Raw genomic sequence first — 15824 nt, 5'->3', positions numbered from 1 at the left:
AGGCAGTAGCGAAAGAAAGAAAGAAATATAAGTACCTCTGGGTTTCAGAAGACAACTATGCGAAACATACACTCCTGGAAATGGAAAAAAGAACACATTGACACCGGTGTGTCAGACCCACCATACTTGCTCCGGACACTGCGAGAGGGCTGTACAAGCAATGATCACACGCACGGCACAGCGGACACACCAGGAACCGCGGTGTTGGCCGTCGAATGGCGCTAGCTGCGCAGCATTTGTGCACCGCCGCCGTCAGTGTCAGCCAGTTTGCCGTGGCATACGGAGCTCCATCGCAGTCTTTAACACTGGTAGCATGCCGCGACAGCGTGGACGTGAACCGTATGTGCAGTTGACGGACTTTGAGCGAGGGCGTATAGTGGGCATGCGGGAGGCCGGGTGGACGTACCGCCGAATTGCTCAACACGTGGGGCGTGAAGTCTCCACAGTACATCGATGTTGTCGCCAGTGGTCGGCGGAAGGTGCACGTGCCCGTCGACCTGGGACCAGACCGCAGCGTCGCACGGATGCACGCCAAGACCGTAGGATCCTACGCAGTGCCGTAGGGGACCGCACCGCCACTTCCCAGCAAATTAGGGACACTGTTGCTCCTGGGGTATCGGCGAGGACCATTCGCAACCGTCTCCATGAAGCTGGGCTACGGTCCCGCACACCGTTAGGCCGTCTTCCGCTCACGCCCCAACATCGTGCAGCCCGCCTCCAGTGGTGTCGCGACAGGCGTGAATGGAGGGACGAATGGAGACGTGTCGTCTTCAGCGATGAGAATCGCTTCTGCCTTGGTGCCAATGATGGTCGTATGCGTGTTTGGCGCCGTGCAGGTGAGCGCCACAATCAGGACTGCATACGACCGAGGCACACAGGGCCAACACCCGGCATCATGGTGTGGGAAGCGATCTCCTACACTGGCCGTACACCACTGGTGATCGTCGAGGGGACACTGAATAGTGCACGGTACATCCAAACCAGCAAGATCTCCGGATCTGTCCCCCATTGAGCATGTTTGGGACTGGATGAAGCGTCGTCTCACGCGGTCTGCACGTCCAGCACGAACGCTGGTCCAACTGAGGCGCCAGGTGGAAATGGCATGGCAAGCCGTTCCACAGGACTACATCCAGCATCTCTACGATCGTCTCCATGGGAGAATAGCAGCCTGCATTGCTGCGAAAGGTGGATATACACTGTACTAGTGCCGACATTGTGTTTGCTCTGTTGCCTGTGTCTATGTGCCTGTGGTTCTGTCAGTGTGATCATGTGATGTATCTGACCCCAGGAATGTGTCAATAAAGTTTCCCCTTCCTGGGACAATGAATTCACGGTGTTCTTATTTCAATTTCCAGGAGTGTATAAGGCATACAGGAAACAGATAAATATCAGTGTATACAGGTTCCCCTACAAGTTTTTAACTTAGAATTGTGCTCCGTGTAGGGAACATCTGTGATGGGGCAAAGTCAATGGGGCAGAGGACCAAGTGAGCGGAATTCATTAAAATCTTTCTTGTAGCCCGGGAAGGCAGCTTTTCCTGGAAATCTGCTCATTGGGTTGCCTATCTGTATGCGCAAACGTATTCGACGCGAAAATGAGGCGCAGGTGACTCCTCTGCACATTCGGAAACATCTGCCCGCTAATGGTGCGTTTTAAAACTACGCCACTACGAACCTAAACTTGAAGAGATGCCCTCTCCAGTGAACGAGACTTTTTTCGATATTTTTTACGGTTTCCGCTAAGTCATCTCCAAAAAAACCGCAGGTATTTATGGATAAACCTACGAGTAAGTACACTACTGGCCATTAAAATGGCTACACCACCAAGATGACGTGCTACAGACGTGAAATTTAACCGACAAGAAGAAAATGCTGTGATATGCAAATGATTAGATTTCAGACCATTCACACAAGGTTGGCGCCGGTGGCAGCACCTACAACGTGCTGACATGAGGAAAGTTTCCAGCCGATTTCTCATACACAAACAGCAGCTGACCGGCGTTGCCTGGTGAAACGTTGTTGTGATGCCTCGTGTAAGGAGGAGAAATGCGTACCATCACGTTTCCGACTTTGATAAAGGTCGGATTGTAGCCTATCGCGATTGAGGTTTATCGTATCGCGACATTACTGCTCGCGTTGTCCGAGATCCAAAGACTGTTAGCAGAATATGGAATCGTTGGGTTCGGGAGGGTAATACGGAACGCCGTGCTGGGTCCCAACGGCCTCGTATCACTAGCAGTCGAGATGACAGGCATCTTATCTGCATGGCTGTAACGGATCGTGCAGCCACTTCTCGATCCCTGAGTCAACAGATGGGGACATTTCAAAAATAGTTCAAATGGCTCTGAGCATTATGGGACTTAACTTCTAAAGTCATCAGTCCCCTAGAACGTAGAACTACTTAAAGCTGACTAATTTAAGGACATCACAGATATCCATACCCGAGGCAGGATTCGAACCTGCGACCGTAGCGGTCACGAGGTTCCAGATTGTAGCGTCTAGAACCGCTCGGCCAACTCAGCCGGCTGGGGACGTTTGCAAGACAACATCCATCTGCACGAACAGATCGACGACGTTTCGAGCAGCTCGGAGACCACGGCTGCGGTTACCCTTGACGCTGCATCACAGACAGGAGCGCCTGCGATGGTGTACTCAACGACGAACCTGGGTGTACGAATGGCAAAACGTCATTGTTTCGGATGAATCCAAGTTCTGTTTACAGCGTCATGATGGTCGCATCCGTGTTTGGCGACATCGCGGTGAACGCACATTGGAAGCGTGTATTCGTCATCGCCATACTGACGTATCACCCGGCGTGATGGTATGAGGTGCCATTGGTTACACGTCTCGGTCACCTCTTGTTCGTATTGACGGTACTTTGACCAGTGGACGTTACATTTCAGATGTGTTACGACCCGTGGCTGTACCCTTCATTCCATCCCTGCGAAACCCTACATTTCAGCAGGATAATGTACGACCGCATGTTGCAGGTCCTGTACGGGCCTTCTGGATACAGAAAATGTTCGACTGCTGCCCTGGCCAGCACATTATCCAGATCTCTCAGCAACTGAAAAGGTCTGGTCAATGGTGGCCGAGCAACTGGGTCATCACAATACACCAGTCACTACTCTTGATGAACTGTGGTATCGGGTTGAAGATGCAAGGGCAGCTGTACCGCCGGCCGCGGTGGCCGTGCGGTTCTGGCGCTGCAGTCCGGAACCGCGGGACTGCTACGGTCGCAGGTTCGAATCCTGCCTCGGGCATGGGTGTGTGTGATGTCCTTAGGTTAGTTCTAGGGGACTTATGACCTAAGATGTTGAGTCCCATAGTGCTCAGACCCATTTGAACTATTTTTTTGCAGCTGTACCTGTACACGCCATCCAAGCTCTGTTTGACTCAATGCCCAGGCGTATCAAGGCCGTTACTACGGCCAAAGGTTGTTGTTCTGGGTACTGATTTCTCAGGATCTGTGCACCCAAATTGGGTGAAAATGTAATCACTAAAATGGTTCAAATGGCTCTGAGCACTATGGGACTCAACTGCTGTGGTCATAAGTCCCCTAGAACTTAGAACTACTTAAACCTAACTAACCTACGGACATCACACACATCCATGCCCGAGGCAGGATTCGAACCTGCGACCGTAGCGGTCGTGCGGTTCCAGACTGTAGCGCCTTTAACCGCTCGGCCACTCCGGCCGGCCAAAATGTAATCACATGTCAGTTCTAGTATAATACATTTTCCAATGAATACCTGTTTATCATCTGCATTTCTTCTTGGTGTAGCAATTGTGCAATATGCGGCATAAGTTTACGTGGGCAGAAGTCGGTGTTTACAGTGTGTTTGACGGTTCGGGCAGGCGCCGGCGGCGCTGATGTACGACGCGGTGCTGGTGCTGGTGGAGGCGATGAACCGGCTACTGCGCAAGAAGCCGGACGTGTTCCGCGGCTCGCTGCGGCGCGGCCAGCTGCCGGGCAACGCGACGCGAGCGCTCGAGTGCAGCGCCAGCAAGGGCTGGGTCACGCCCTGGGAGCACGGCGACAAGATCTCGCGCTTCCTGCGCAAGGTAGGCCGCCGCCCGCACTGCGCTGCCGCCCGGAGGTATGTGTGTAATAGCAGCAGCTGGCACGTCGAGTTGCGGCAGCGCACCGAGGTGGTCTCTTGTTTCGTCGCGAAGGTATGTGCCACCATTTACCCCCAGCGCAATGCACAGACTCGAGAGCACCACCAGCACGATCTGCGAGAAGATCTCTCGTTTCTTCAGGAAATTAGGGTGCTTTGTGCCACAGTCGAAATACTGCACTGATATGAATACAGCTGCACTGTGGCTGTAGAGCGGAATGGCTGCTAGTTCTGGTGACGTATGTATGTTTTCATAGGTACACTTTATTAGAGAAACAAAGTTGATCTATTACCACAAGCTCCTTATATGCAAGAAAAGTGCTTGGTATGATGGTTCAATAACAAAAATTAAAATGAAATATGTCCAAAGGCAAAACTTCAGATAACAAAATAATGAAAAAAAATGGAAGCAATATGTCGTGTCACTAATGTGGTGTGCGTACTGTAAGACCTTCGGTACACACACCATCAGATTATTTGACTTGTCGCTCTAGCGAAGTAGGCGAGTGTCAGCAATATGTCTCGTGGTCTTATCGTGGCGTGTTTATCTTCTGCCGTTAGGTCAGACGATAGAAATGCCACTTGCACGCTTAGAGTAGCAGATTGACGGTGACCAAATTTAAACAGAACTTGATTAATTGTCACACATATTTATTAAAGTAATAACAACCATAAAAATAACTTAACTTGGTTCTGCATGCTATTTACAATTGAGAATCTTAAGTTCCTTTGGTCTTGGTACGTTAATCTTATTCTCACATATCTCTGATACTTGACAAAGTGTCTATACATTTATCTTCATGGCTATGTACAGGAATATGATAATCTTATTAGGCGCAGACTGAAACTTGACTATAGACTGGTACAGACAAATGCAGACTGGTGCAGACTAATTCAGACTAATGCAGACTGATTAATCGGAGGTCTGTACACTCGTTATAATACCTCGAGCGTTCAGGTATCACTGCGCGAGTGTGATCCGCGAGGAGAAAAGGTTCTACGTTAGCAGCAATCTCATTGGCTGCGTTACATATTAATACGCGGATCGGCGGAAGCAGAATTTGTTCCGTCTCTACGACAGCGCCATCTCTTAGTGCGGAGACGGACGAGCGCAACGCTTGCGCTGTTGTGCTTAGCGGGGCGCGCTCTATTGGGAAAGTTGTGTTCGCGCTGACTACGCGGAACTATATACACAACAACTAACTTCAACAGGAAGTCTGGACCAAAAGCTCTTTTTTCTGTTTTTGTAGCTTTCATTTTACACTTTGATGCAGTCCTTCATGATTTTCTCTCCTGTACAATCCTCTTTATTTCCGAGTAGCGCTTACAGAAAAAGTCGTCAGCTATTTGCTGGATGTATTCCCGGGTATTTTTAACCCGATTTCTCCACTTCGTACTCCATTCTCTGGCTTCCACAGCTCCACTCACTATCTCCAAATGACAAAGTGATAATACGTAAACTCATACAGCAACAGCGAACTGCAAATAAAGGACGATAAATAAAACCATGGCAACCGGAATATCAACACGCAAAATAACAACGCTACCAAATTATGCACCAACCTAGTATTACTCAGAAACGAATATGCAGTGTCATCTCAAACTATAAAACCAGATCAGCCCCTTTCGCTCCCGTCACTTAACTCCTAACTGCCATAGCTCCCTTAGATTTCCGCTCAGCTACTTTTATAATAGTGGACTGTGGAATCATTCTTATGGAATCGACCAATCAACACGTCTGAAGTATGCAATCGTTTTTACGACTTAAAGGTGTGCTGAAGGCCAGTTTTAAGGAAGACGCACTAGATCAAAATGTAATGCAGCGACCATAATACATTGCCAGTATTTTTTAGATGCTAATCGTGTTTGTAATGTCCTAGCCAACCTAGCAATGCTTCGCAATTGCTAATGTGTATCTCTGTCCCTCTCCTCCTCCCTCCAACACGCATCCTGATTTGTAATCTACCAATGAAATTCAGCCATTTCCTATATGAATAAAGGACATTCTGTTTAATTTTTATTTTAACATTTTGTGGTGAGTTTCGTTTTGTATGTTTTAATAGCCCTTCTATCCCCACACCGATCCAGTTCAGTCAATATACATCTATACCACTACAGAAAGACAGGCCATTGTTTAATGTTATTACCAGAAATATTGAAAATCACTTGATCGATTTACTTCACATTTTTACTTCATACTCTAATTAACATTCGGACAGCCACAAGTTATATATATTTTTACTATATAATATGTAAATACATATGTAATATATAAAGAGGAAACGTCACGAAAAATCTTGGAAAAGTTCGTGACTGGTTTACCTCAAATTTTTAGACGACACAGTAATGAACATTTGTACTACATAAGCTATACAATTTTAGTATGTGTAATATATAAGAATACATGTAATACATAAAGGAGAACCGTTGTAATAAAAAAAATCTCGAGGATTTCCTAAACGCCTTACGTCAATGTTCTACAAGATTCGCAAATAAATATTAAGACAAAAATGCTACCTGAAACAGCGTCTTTTAGATGAAACGAGTTACTTATCTTGGGCTATGTAGTACGATTGAATTGCTTCAATTATATCAAAATGTTTTCTAAAGAAAGTTCCAAAATTAAATTGAGCCGTGTTCTTGTGCATCATGCTTCATGGATTTAGTTCATCACAGCTACCTCCCACAAAAGGCATTAGGTCTCAGCAAATAACAGATAATTCTGACTCAATAAATGTTTGCAAATTTGTGGATAATCTCTAGAAAGGTAAACAGTATGTACACTGGAATCATTCTATGTGAGCTCGTATATATAACAGTACATGAAAAGGGACCGACAATTTTTACCAGTTTCATGTTGCAGCTGAAAGTACCTGATGTATTGCACCAGAAGTAACTTTCATCAGGTGAAAATTTAGGTTACAATGAACAAAGACCCTATTAAGATCGAGTGCTTGCACTGATCGTACATTGGAAAAAATAGTGAAGAATTAAATAGAATTGCATTACACCCCGCACCAATCACACGGTTTCTGAGCTATGAATGTTTCCTAAATACGTATCAATCTTGGGATGGAAATGAACGTGTAGAGATTTACACATTCACGCAGATCGACACTTTTTCTCCCGCTCGTGGGATGTATATTGGATCTGTCATTGATGAACTTCTCAAATGGGGTACAAACAAACTGCTACACCACTCTTTTTCCTCATTGTCAGCCTACAAATGCCAGCCACAAATTTGTCTCTTCATGCAAGGTAAAAGAAGAAAATAAAATTAAAGCAATTACAGCCCTCGGTCGTAAAAATTAAGTCTTTTGACCTGGTTTCGGCGCTTCTAAAAGTGCCTTCATCAGAAGTAAAACATACAGACTGGCATGTCACGTATAAAATAAATATCAAGCTTAGGCACAACATTTTTAAAGTAGAATACATGGAAGACACTCTGCTACGGGCTGCTCACATTTTTCGAGCTACAGGTAGCATCAGATTGAAAAGGAGACGTGAATGGGTACCATGGCATGGTACTCCATGGGTCATTCTTAGCCCAGTGATCACATTCTTCATCATCCAACTATTTGTTGTCCACCTAAACTGTGAAGCTACTAGCCGCTGATGAACCACTTTTGCCAGCAACTCAATAGTTTTACGCAACTCTCATTGGTTAATCAGCCAAAATCTACTTTAAGATCGCTAATTATCTATGAGATGGATACATTAGTCGTTAAGTTTGCTACATCTAACGAGAAAGAAACTAATTCTGCAATAATTAAACTTTCATGTTTCGAAGGTCAGGCCTCCAACATCAGAACTGTTGAAGAAGAGTCTCTAACAGCGATGGTAGCAAAATACAAATAAAGACACTAAAATTACGTTGTCATTTTCCTTGGGACAGAGTCTCCTTAAGAAGTACATACATATCAGCATCAATTAATAAAATATGCTAAAATGGATTCTCATAAGACATCCTGAGTGCTGACAGCGTCAAAATCTGACGTTGCCAATACACAGGATAACAAACTGCGAAGCTGCCGATACGCAGAACAACATGTGCGAATGCATTTTAGTATGTTACATGTGTTGACGTTGATGTGGATGTATTTATTAAGAAGCCACAGCTGCGAGGGAAGTCGTCACATAATATTACGTTTCTTATTTGTATTTTACCTTGATAGCTTTTAGAGATTCTAGTATAACAATTTGAGGAATAACTTGGTTTCGAATAAAGCACAGTTCGAATAGTGTTTGAAAGTCTTTTTGGTTGGCATCCCCTTGTACTCAGTAGATGGATATGTAAATAGGGACTGTTAGAGCAGCTTAAGAAAAATGTCCTTCAGGTTTCAGTTATGGCAGCACTTGGTCACAACAGTCAAGCTTAGGTCTTTTGTGTACGATAAATCCGTTACAAGTTCATAACTATGCTTCATTCTGCCAGTGTATTAACTCTGTAAATATTAGCTGCTCCATTTTATTGTAATGTATTCACATGTCTTGACAGTTTCCCTACAAATGATCAGGGAAGTGAGTATTATATTATGTTATATCTTCTGACATGTTCCACACCCACAAGAATCATCTCATTTTTGGGTCAGTGGAAAGAAAACTGAATGTAATCTAATCTAATCTCCTTCTGAATGCGTGTTTTTGTATTGCCCACTAAACATGTTGTAAGCCCAGTATTTCAACACTGGTTGTAACAAGGACCTCATGTCCATTATTGATGAACTCAGTATCTGTTTTTACTTTGTACATCATTGATGTGAATGATTGGGTCTCCAGAAACTTTAAAAATGTCTTATTTGTTATAATTCAGTTTAAATTAAATGTCATATTGTGATTTTTATGTCATAACTGAGCTACTATGTGACCTTGCGTACCGTAATACAATGCACTTAGAACACTAGTTTACTGGTTAATATGCTTCAAGGTATTACCAGTAGGTACACAACAAATGGTGTTACCACCAACTCAATCGAATAAAAGGGCTATTATTCTCTAATCCCCCTATTGTACTGTTGTTCTGGAACATGGGGTATTGTCTCCCAAGGTCGTCCCTCGGATACAGTCCAAGTGCCTAGTAAGTTGGAGATGCCATGTAAGATCACGAGCCAGCGTACAATTCCATACATCGCCACTGATTCCGTATGAATTCCCGTTGTGACTGATATCATTAGTTCCTTTCCTTTCCTTTCCCGACTCCGCCATTAATTTACATAATATGTATCATAGCTGTGTGTTCCACATGTCGTGTGTTCTTCCAGACACATCCAAAAGAACAGACACCATGCACTCATATAATTGATTCGCTGCTTTGGGCATTGAACCCATAACCTTCAGTGCAGATGCACATTTACATTCGACCTCCAGTGGGAATCTAAAATTAGTGTATCTGTACAACATGAATGGGGACTGTAGTTAGGTTGCCCTGGAAGGGAGTGTGAGTTGGCCAGGGAGCGTGCCGAGATATTTTGCTCATTTATGATAAACACTATGTCTAGTTCGCGCACTGGTTAATACAACTGCCTAGTAAGTGGGAGATCTTAAGTTCGAGTCCGGGTCTGGCACACACTTTCACTCGTCATTGCTGATTCCGCATGAAGTCCCAGTGCAGCTGATGTCATTAGTTCCTTCCCTTTCCCTCCCCCCCCCCCCATCCTCCATACCCTCCATCTGACACAAGTGCACTATGTATTGAATAGTGGGAAATTCCAAATTTGGCAAGCAATCCAAAAATAGCTTGGATTTTCTCGTTTAATCGCTGTAGAAGTAGTGCTGTTCCCATGAGTATAAATTGGTAGGAACTCCAAGATAGGGCATTGTCATGCTGGAATTCAAGGTGAGCACTGGGATTTCCCTGCAGATTCACGCCTCTCTGTCTCAAAAGAATGCCAATCTAACCCTGTTGGCTACATACATAAATTCTTCACCCACTGGTAGTAAACAAGCTAAACCTGCCTGCTGACCTCACACTTCGAATTCGATTTAGTTCTAATTCAGTTCAGTCTCATTACAATTTATTTTGAATCCAATTCAATTTCAGTCCGAATTCAGTTCAGTCTGAATTCTGTTAAAGTTCAAATCAGTTAACTTTAATTCAGTTCAGGTAAAAATCGGGAGCCAACAGTTCCCTTAAGGGGACACAGCCACGAACAGGCTCAAAAAAATAAGTTTTTGAAGTCTTGTTCAGTGCTTCAATTACTGACGATTAGATTCGGAGTTATTAATTTTTCCGTGGTGTGTGGTAACTATTGCCATGCCCATTTTTGCTCTGTCTTACTGTTGACAGAGCGTTGACTATAGTACAGTAAACATTTATTTTCCACAGATATTCTTATTTCAGTTGATAGAGAGAATTTTTGTTTTGATGTTTGCCAGTCTATCTGCGTCATCGATTATCATTTGTCAACTTTTCGTCTTTGTTGTTAACGTTTTGGCGATACAAATGTAACACTTTTGTCAAAAGTTTTAGCAGAATTAGTAGAATAACGAAATATGGATATAAGCCCAAATTTCGTGGAAATAAATACGTAAAAATAAACCACGAAACTGGTAGAAATGAACAGAGGAAAGAAAAAAAGGTTGAAAGTGAAGTCAGTGCGAGTGTCAGTGTTTCAAGTAAAAAGCTTCCAGCGGCTGCCAGTTTTCCAATTGCCTCTCAAATGCTTGAAAGTGTAATACATGCTGTGAACAGTTTTTCTATTTCTACTGATACAGACATTCTGATTTCCATGAGGCACGTAATCAGAAGCAGACTGTACTAAAACAATGTAAGATTAGAGTATGAACTTGGATCTATTGGGAAAGGGCGAATTTCAGGTGCAATTCCTTGTGCAGAAATCAACGTTCCTACACCTCTCAGAAAGTTTGATATTTACAACAAGACTACTGGTGCAGTTGTAGCTGAGGTGGACGAATCTACAATACTGAAAGTAGCAAAAGAAGTAGCTACCTTGAATGATACGAAATTTGATCCAAGTCGTACTGCTGCTGGTTTTGATGGCAGTCAGTAGAAATGTTGGCGTACATCCCTAAACAGCACTGTGTCAGCCACTGCTTTTGATACTGAAAAGGTTCTGCATATTGAAATAATTATTAAGTTCTGTGATATCTGTAGCAAAAATTACACTACCCAACATTCTTGCTAAAAGGAGTATGATGATTCTAGTGGAGTGTGCTGGTCTTGCCAACACTTTCATAAGATCTATGAGGTCAAGAAATGTCCTCTACACAGACTCTGTTGGGAATGGGGAACTGTAAGCCTTATCAGAATGTGGTGGTGGGTAAACTTGATGGGCCTACAGTCGAAGTTAATAGTGCGTATTTGGCATGTAGGGAAAAGAATGGGAGCACGACTTTTGGAGATATGTAAGGAAAAAAAGTTAGGTGGTGAAGGTGGGCTGACAAAGGTTGAAATAGATAGGATCCAGAATTATTATGGTGTGACAATTCGAATAACTGCAGCTATGGAGAAGCAATGAGAAGAGTGTCTTTCACAAAATTTCAACCCATGAGAAACCGCAACATCACCTTTGCCCACAGCTACCTGACATCAGGCGCAAATTCAACAGCCCACCTGTAGCTTCCAGTTGTAAGCACAAAAATTCAGTTCTAGGAAATATCGTACTTGCTGTGAAACCTATTTTCAGGTAACTTAGCCAATAGGATCTCCTAAAAAAAAATTCTCATTGGTAAAACTCAGAAACCGAATGATAGTCTGAATCCTGTATTTTGGACAAGGCTACCAGAAACCCTAAAATTTGGTGTTCATGACAGTCATTTGCTTCAGTACAGGTGTGTCAAAGAAGACGGACGTTTTAAGCTCTTGGGAACTCAGAACGGCATCACTACTGCAGAGGGACTGAAAAACATCAACATAGACAACATCTATTATGCTGAAGTTTCTGAAGGAGCTGCTACCAAGGAGGCCAGGAGAGCCAGAAGATAAAAGAAAAGAAGATAAAAAGGAAGAATCAGACCTACAGTATAGTCCTATAATGTTTTAATAGTGTCTGTATAGTAATGTACATTAGCTTTTTACAGGTAAAATTTAAATACAGTTTTTCTCAAAACTACATTTTTTTATCTTCTGGTACACTTTCCTCGAAAATTAAGACTGATAAAGACACCACACTTTCAGCAGCTCTTTCAATAAAACGATGATTAATCAGATAAAAACTGGGACCTGTAGTGAGAACAACAAATTCACATGCTCCAAGATATTTATAAAATTTATAATTTTTTGTCTAATAGAACAAAAACATCATAACTCATAACACATATAAAATACAGTAACAAATCTTTATGTGATTTGCGGATGTTGTCTCATCTGTACACTGTAAAAGTTTCAGGGCTTTATCTCCACTACTTTCTTCAGAAAGTGTACCTGACGTTCGCCCATTTTAACGTTGACTTCCCGTGGAAATTGCTTCACGACTGTGTCTCTTATGTCAAATTCTGCAATGTTTAAACTATTTTCAGTCACCCATCTCAAGTTTAAAAAAAATCCGCCATGCCCCTGGCAATGGCTATCACAAGATGAAAACTGTGAGAAAATCCACTTACCCAAAATTTTACGTGATGGGAAGCCTGCTGGTTGTCAGAACTGAAGCAAAGGCCTCAATTGTAAACTGAACAGCCACCTGAAGCAGCTTGTATGGTTGTCTGTATCATGTGAAAGTGAAAAATAATAGGAAAAATTGTGCCTTAACTAAAACAAACACTACTCGTGTGAGGTTCTCTTCTACATATACAGCAAAATTTAGCATTGGACCTAACCGCCGCTATGTCATATCAGCCAGCTAGTGTGCCAAGTAGCCCTGGGCTGCTGCTAACACCACCACCACCACAACCAGCAGAGGCTACACCATGCTGCACTGTGTCATACTCCATAGCTATCGTGAAACTGCCATCAGACTTTAGCACCTGACCGCTGCATAGAGCACACAGTGTGCCACTAGATAGACAATGCTTCTGCTTGCCGGTCTGAAATGGGCAGCACCACATTATGAGTTAGGAATGAGGGTAGTTGTTTGTCAGCTGCCAATTGCACACTAAATGTAGTGTAGCCCAACCACAGCCTACTATATTACTTCACACTTAAGAACTGTAAGGCATTAGACTATGCTTGTGCTCAACTTCATCAGCTGCCTCGATGGCAGTTATGCTATGTGTACCATGTAATCCTGTGTTCACCCAGCACAGTGCTGTAGCGATGTCTGCCCTGAGACAAGACTCTACACCATCACACTCACTGCACCAAATGTGCTGCTGAATCTGACATGACATTTCATATTTTTACTCTCATAGTGACAGTATTTCTAAGGCATTAATCATACCTCTATTTCGAAATGGACAGCAGCTTACTATGGCAATGAACACCAACACCAAGCAGTGAAACAGGAGCCAACACCATAGCGAGCGCATAACACACACACACACACGCAGACATACAGTACAATGTACAGCACCGCTGTCAGTGACAGTGATGAATGCATGATACTACTTTCAAACCGAACATACCCGCTTCATTAAGGACAATAAGATACTTGATAGGAACTCTCCAACTCAGTTGCAAATTTAATTGGATAGGCCGTCAATTATTCGTTTTGTGACAATGCAGAACTGTACTGAGCATGGCACAACGTAGTCACAAGTATCCACCAGCACCCAGTATCCTACAAGCCTACTTTTTGGAGCACTGAAATATGTTTGACGACAGTGAAATAGTACCACGGGGATTCTGCGTGAAGCAAGCCCTTGACATGTTTCCAGGGGTGTAAAATGGCAGGTGTTTTTAAAATTCACGTTCAAGTGGAGTTCGCCACTTATTATTTACCATCGATCCGACAAAATAGAAGGCTAACCATGATGAGGTTAATTCGGAGTTAGGGGGAATATGAGCCAGGAAACCGTTAGCTAGCGGAAAAAGTCAGCAAGAACAAGACCATGATTGAACACAATCAGATAGATCATAAATACACATTTTAAAGTAAAATCAACGGGATAGTAATACATAGATTTATCCATTGGTTTTATAAGTCAGATGTCGAAATTTAGCGGAAAAAATGGTGTCGTTCCTGCGGATATCAGAAAACATAGATGTTCTCCCATTTCTTAAAAAATCTGGATGGCTGCTGAATAGCATACCAGTACCCATTACAGTGTCGAATTTTTTTTTTTTTACAAAAGACGAGAACGTTGCTGATAGCATTGATATCTGCTGTATTTGTCACACAAGAGGTTCTGAAAACCTGCTAAGTTTTAGGACACAGAATTATGTTTGATTGTCCTGAAATACTTCCGATAATCATCGAAGTTAGAGGTATTGAAAGTCGTGAGGAGTTCAATTTTATAAAGGCTGCTTTATAATATTTCGGGTAACATTTGGACTCTGATTATTCCATATGACGTGGGAATATGGACTTCTCTCACTACAAGATATTCCAACATAAATAAAACCAATTTAGTCAAAACTGTCAAGAAGATGATGGACCGTAATCCATTCTGCATGGTGTAAAATGCAAAATTGCGATCCAGAGGTTACTGGCGCAGTCTGCATGGTTCCAATTATAGATTTCAACATGGCGATCCAAGATGGTGATCCAGGATAGTGATCCATGATGCCATCGACGATGACAGAATCCTAGATGATCCCAGACGTGGGACCTGAGGATATGGGTAGCTGTCATTGCAAAATAGTTGCACCGTTTTCGGTAGCATTACAGACACACACCAGCAACACTCGTCCTCAATTTCCTCGTTACTAGCCACTTGATAGGAACTCTCCAACTCAGTCGCAAATTTAATTGGATAGACCTGTTACTTCTCCTCCGTATACACTAGTGAAAGGTTGATCATCATCAAGAAATCTCTTCAGAGATCTACCACGTCCAGGCAGATAGAACTGGCTTAGTAGTTAATGGAAGTACTAACACATTCGTCTCTCGTAGTGTATATTAGTTTTATTATTCATTACATGTAGTTCCATGATTTTCTTTTCATTCTTCTGCAGTTCAACAGCTCTCTGATGTAGTCTATGCAGTGCCAGATACATTTTAGTAGCACCAGCAGAAATCAAGTAAGTGTGCAGACACACTCTCTGATCCACCTCCCAATATATTGATGTGGAAAACAAGTTGGCATGAGTCTTCCTTTTTGCGTTCCCAGTCACACACCAAGGGGAATGGCTGTCATGGAATTGTTTCCCTTTTACTCTTTTAACACGGAACCCTTGGTTTCATGACAAAACTGCGGTGAAGATGACCTCAGGTGATTAACTGGTTTTGTTTTTTACATCACATGATGAAAATGTAACTGTTCTAAAACTGGTTGTTTACCCAGTAAAAGACTGCAGATTAAGCAGCTGCCCTGCGGTTTTCTTCACCTTTCAAAAAGTTAGTAATGTAGCACACAGGCTAGCTTTTCGATACAGCGCCCTATGTATAACACCAGGATAAGAAACTGTTCCATACTTTGAGCTCCCATTATATCCAATACATGGCACCACTGATCGAGCCTCAGGTAAATTGTTGCAGAGTGCTGTCGTTCAACACTACTTATCAACTGACCGCCAACGGATCAAAGCACGTTAACGTTGGAACATCAGACACGAACTTCGAAGTTATAGGAGAATACAGAATGTCCGGCAGGGTGCAAAAGTAGAATTCAGTGATACGGGTTGGGATCAACTGTACAGCAAGGATGT

At 43.0% G+C, this 15824-nt stretch overlaps 1 protein-coding gene across 1 annotated transcript in view; it reads left to right on the top strand.

The window, feature by feature from the left end:
* Positions 1–15824, top strand: part of LOC126260225 (glutamate receptor 1-like) — a 1552181-nt gene that overhangs the window by 1194227 nt on the left and 342130 nt on the right. The window contains exon 8 of the mRNA XM_049957528.1: positions 3858–4064. Within this exon, the coding sequence (XP_049813485.1) occupies positions 3858–4064 (207 nt within the window). The remainder of the gene's footprint in view (positions 1–3857; positions 4065–15824) is intronic.

Source organism: Schistocerca nitens, chromosome 5 (genome assembly GCF_023898315.1).
Source record: "Schistocerca nitens isolate TAMUIC-IGC-003100 chromosome 5, iqSchNite1.1, whole genome shotgun sequence".
Lineage (NCBI taxonomy): Eukaryota > Metazoa > Arthropoda > Insecta > Orthoptera > Acrididae > Schistocerca > Schistocerca nitens.
The sequence above is the reverse complement of the archived record's forward strand: the minus strand, read 5'-3'. Positions and strand labels throughout refer to the sequence as shown.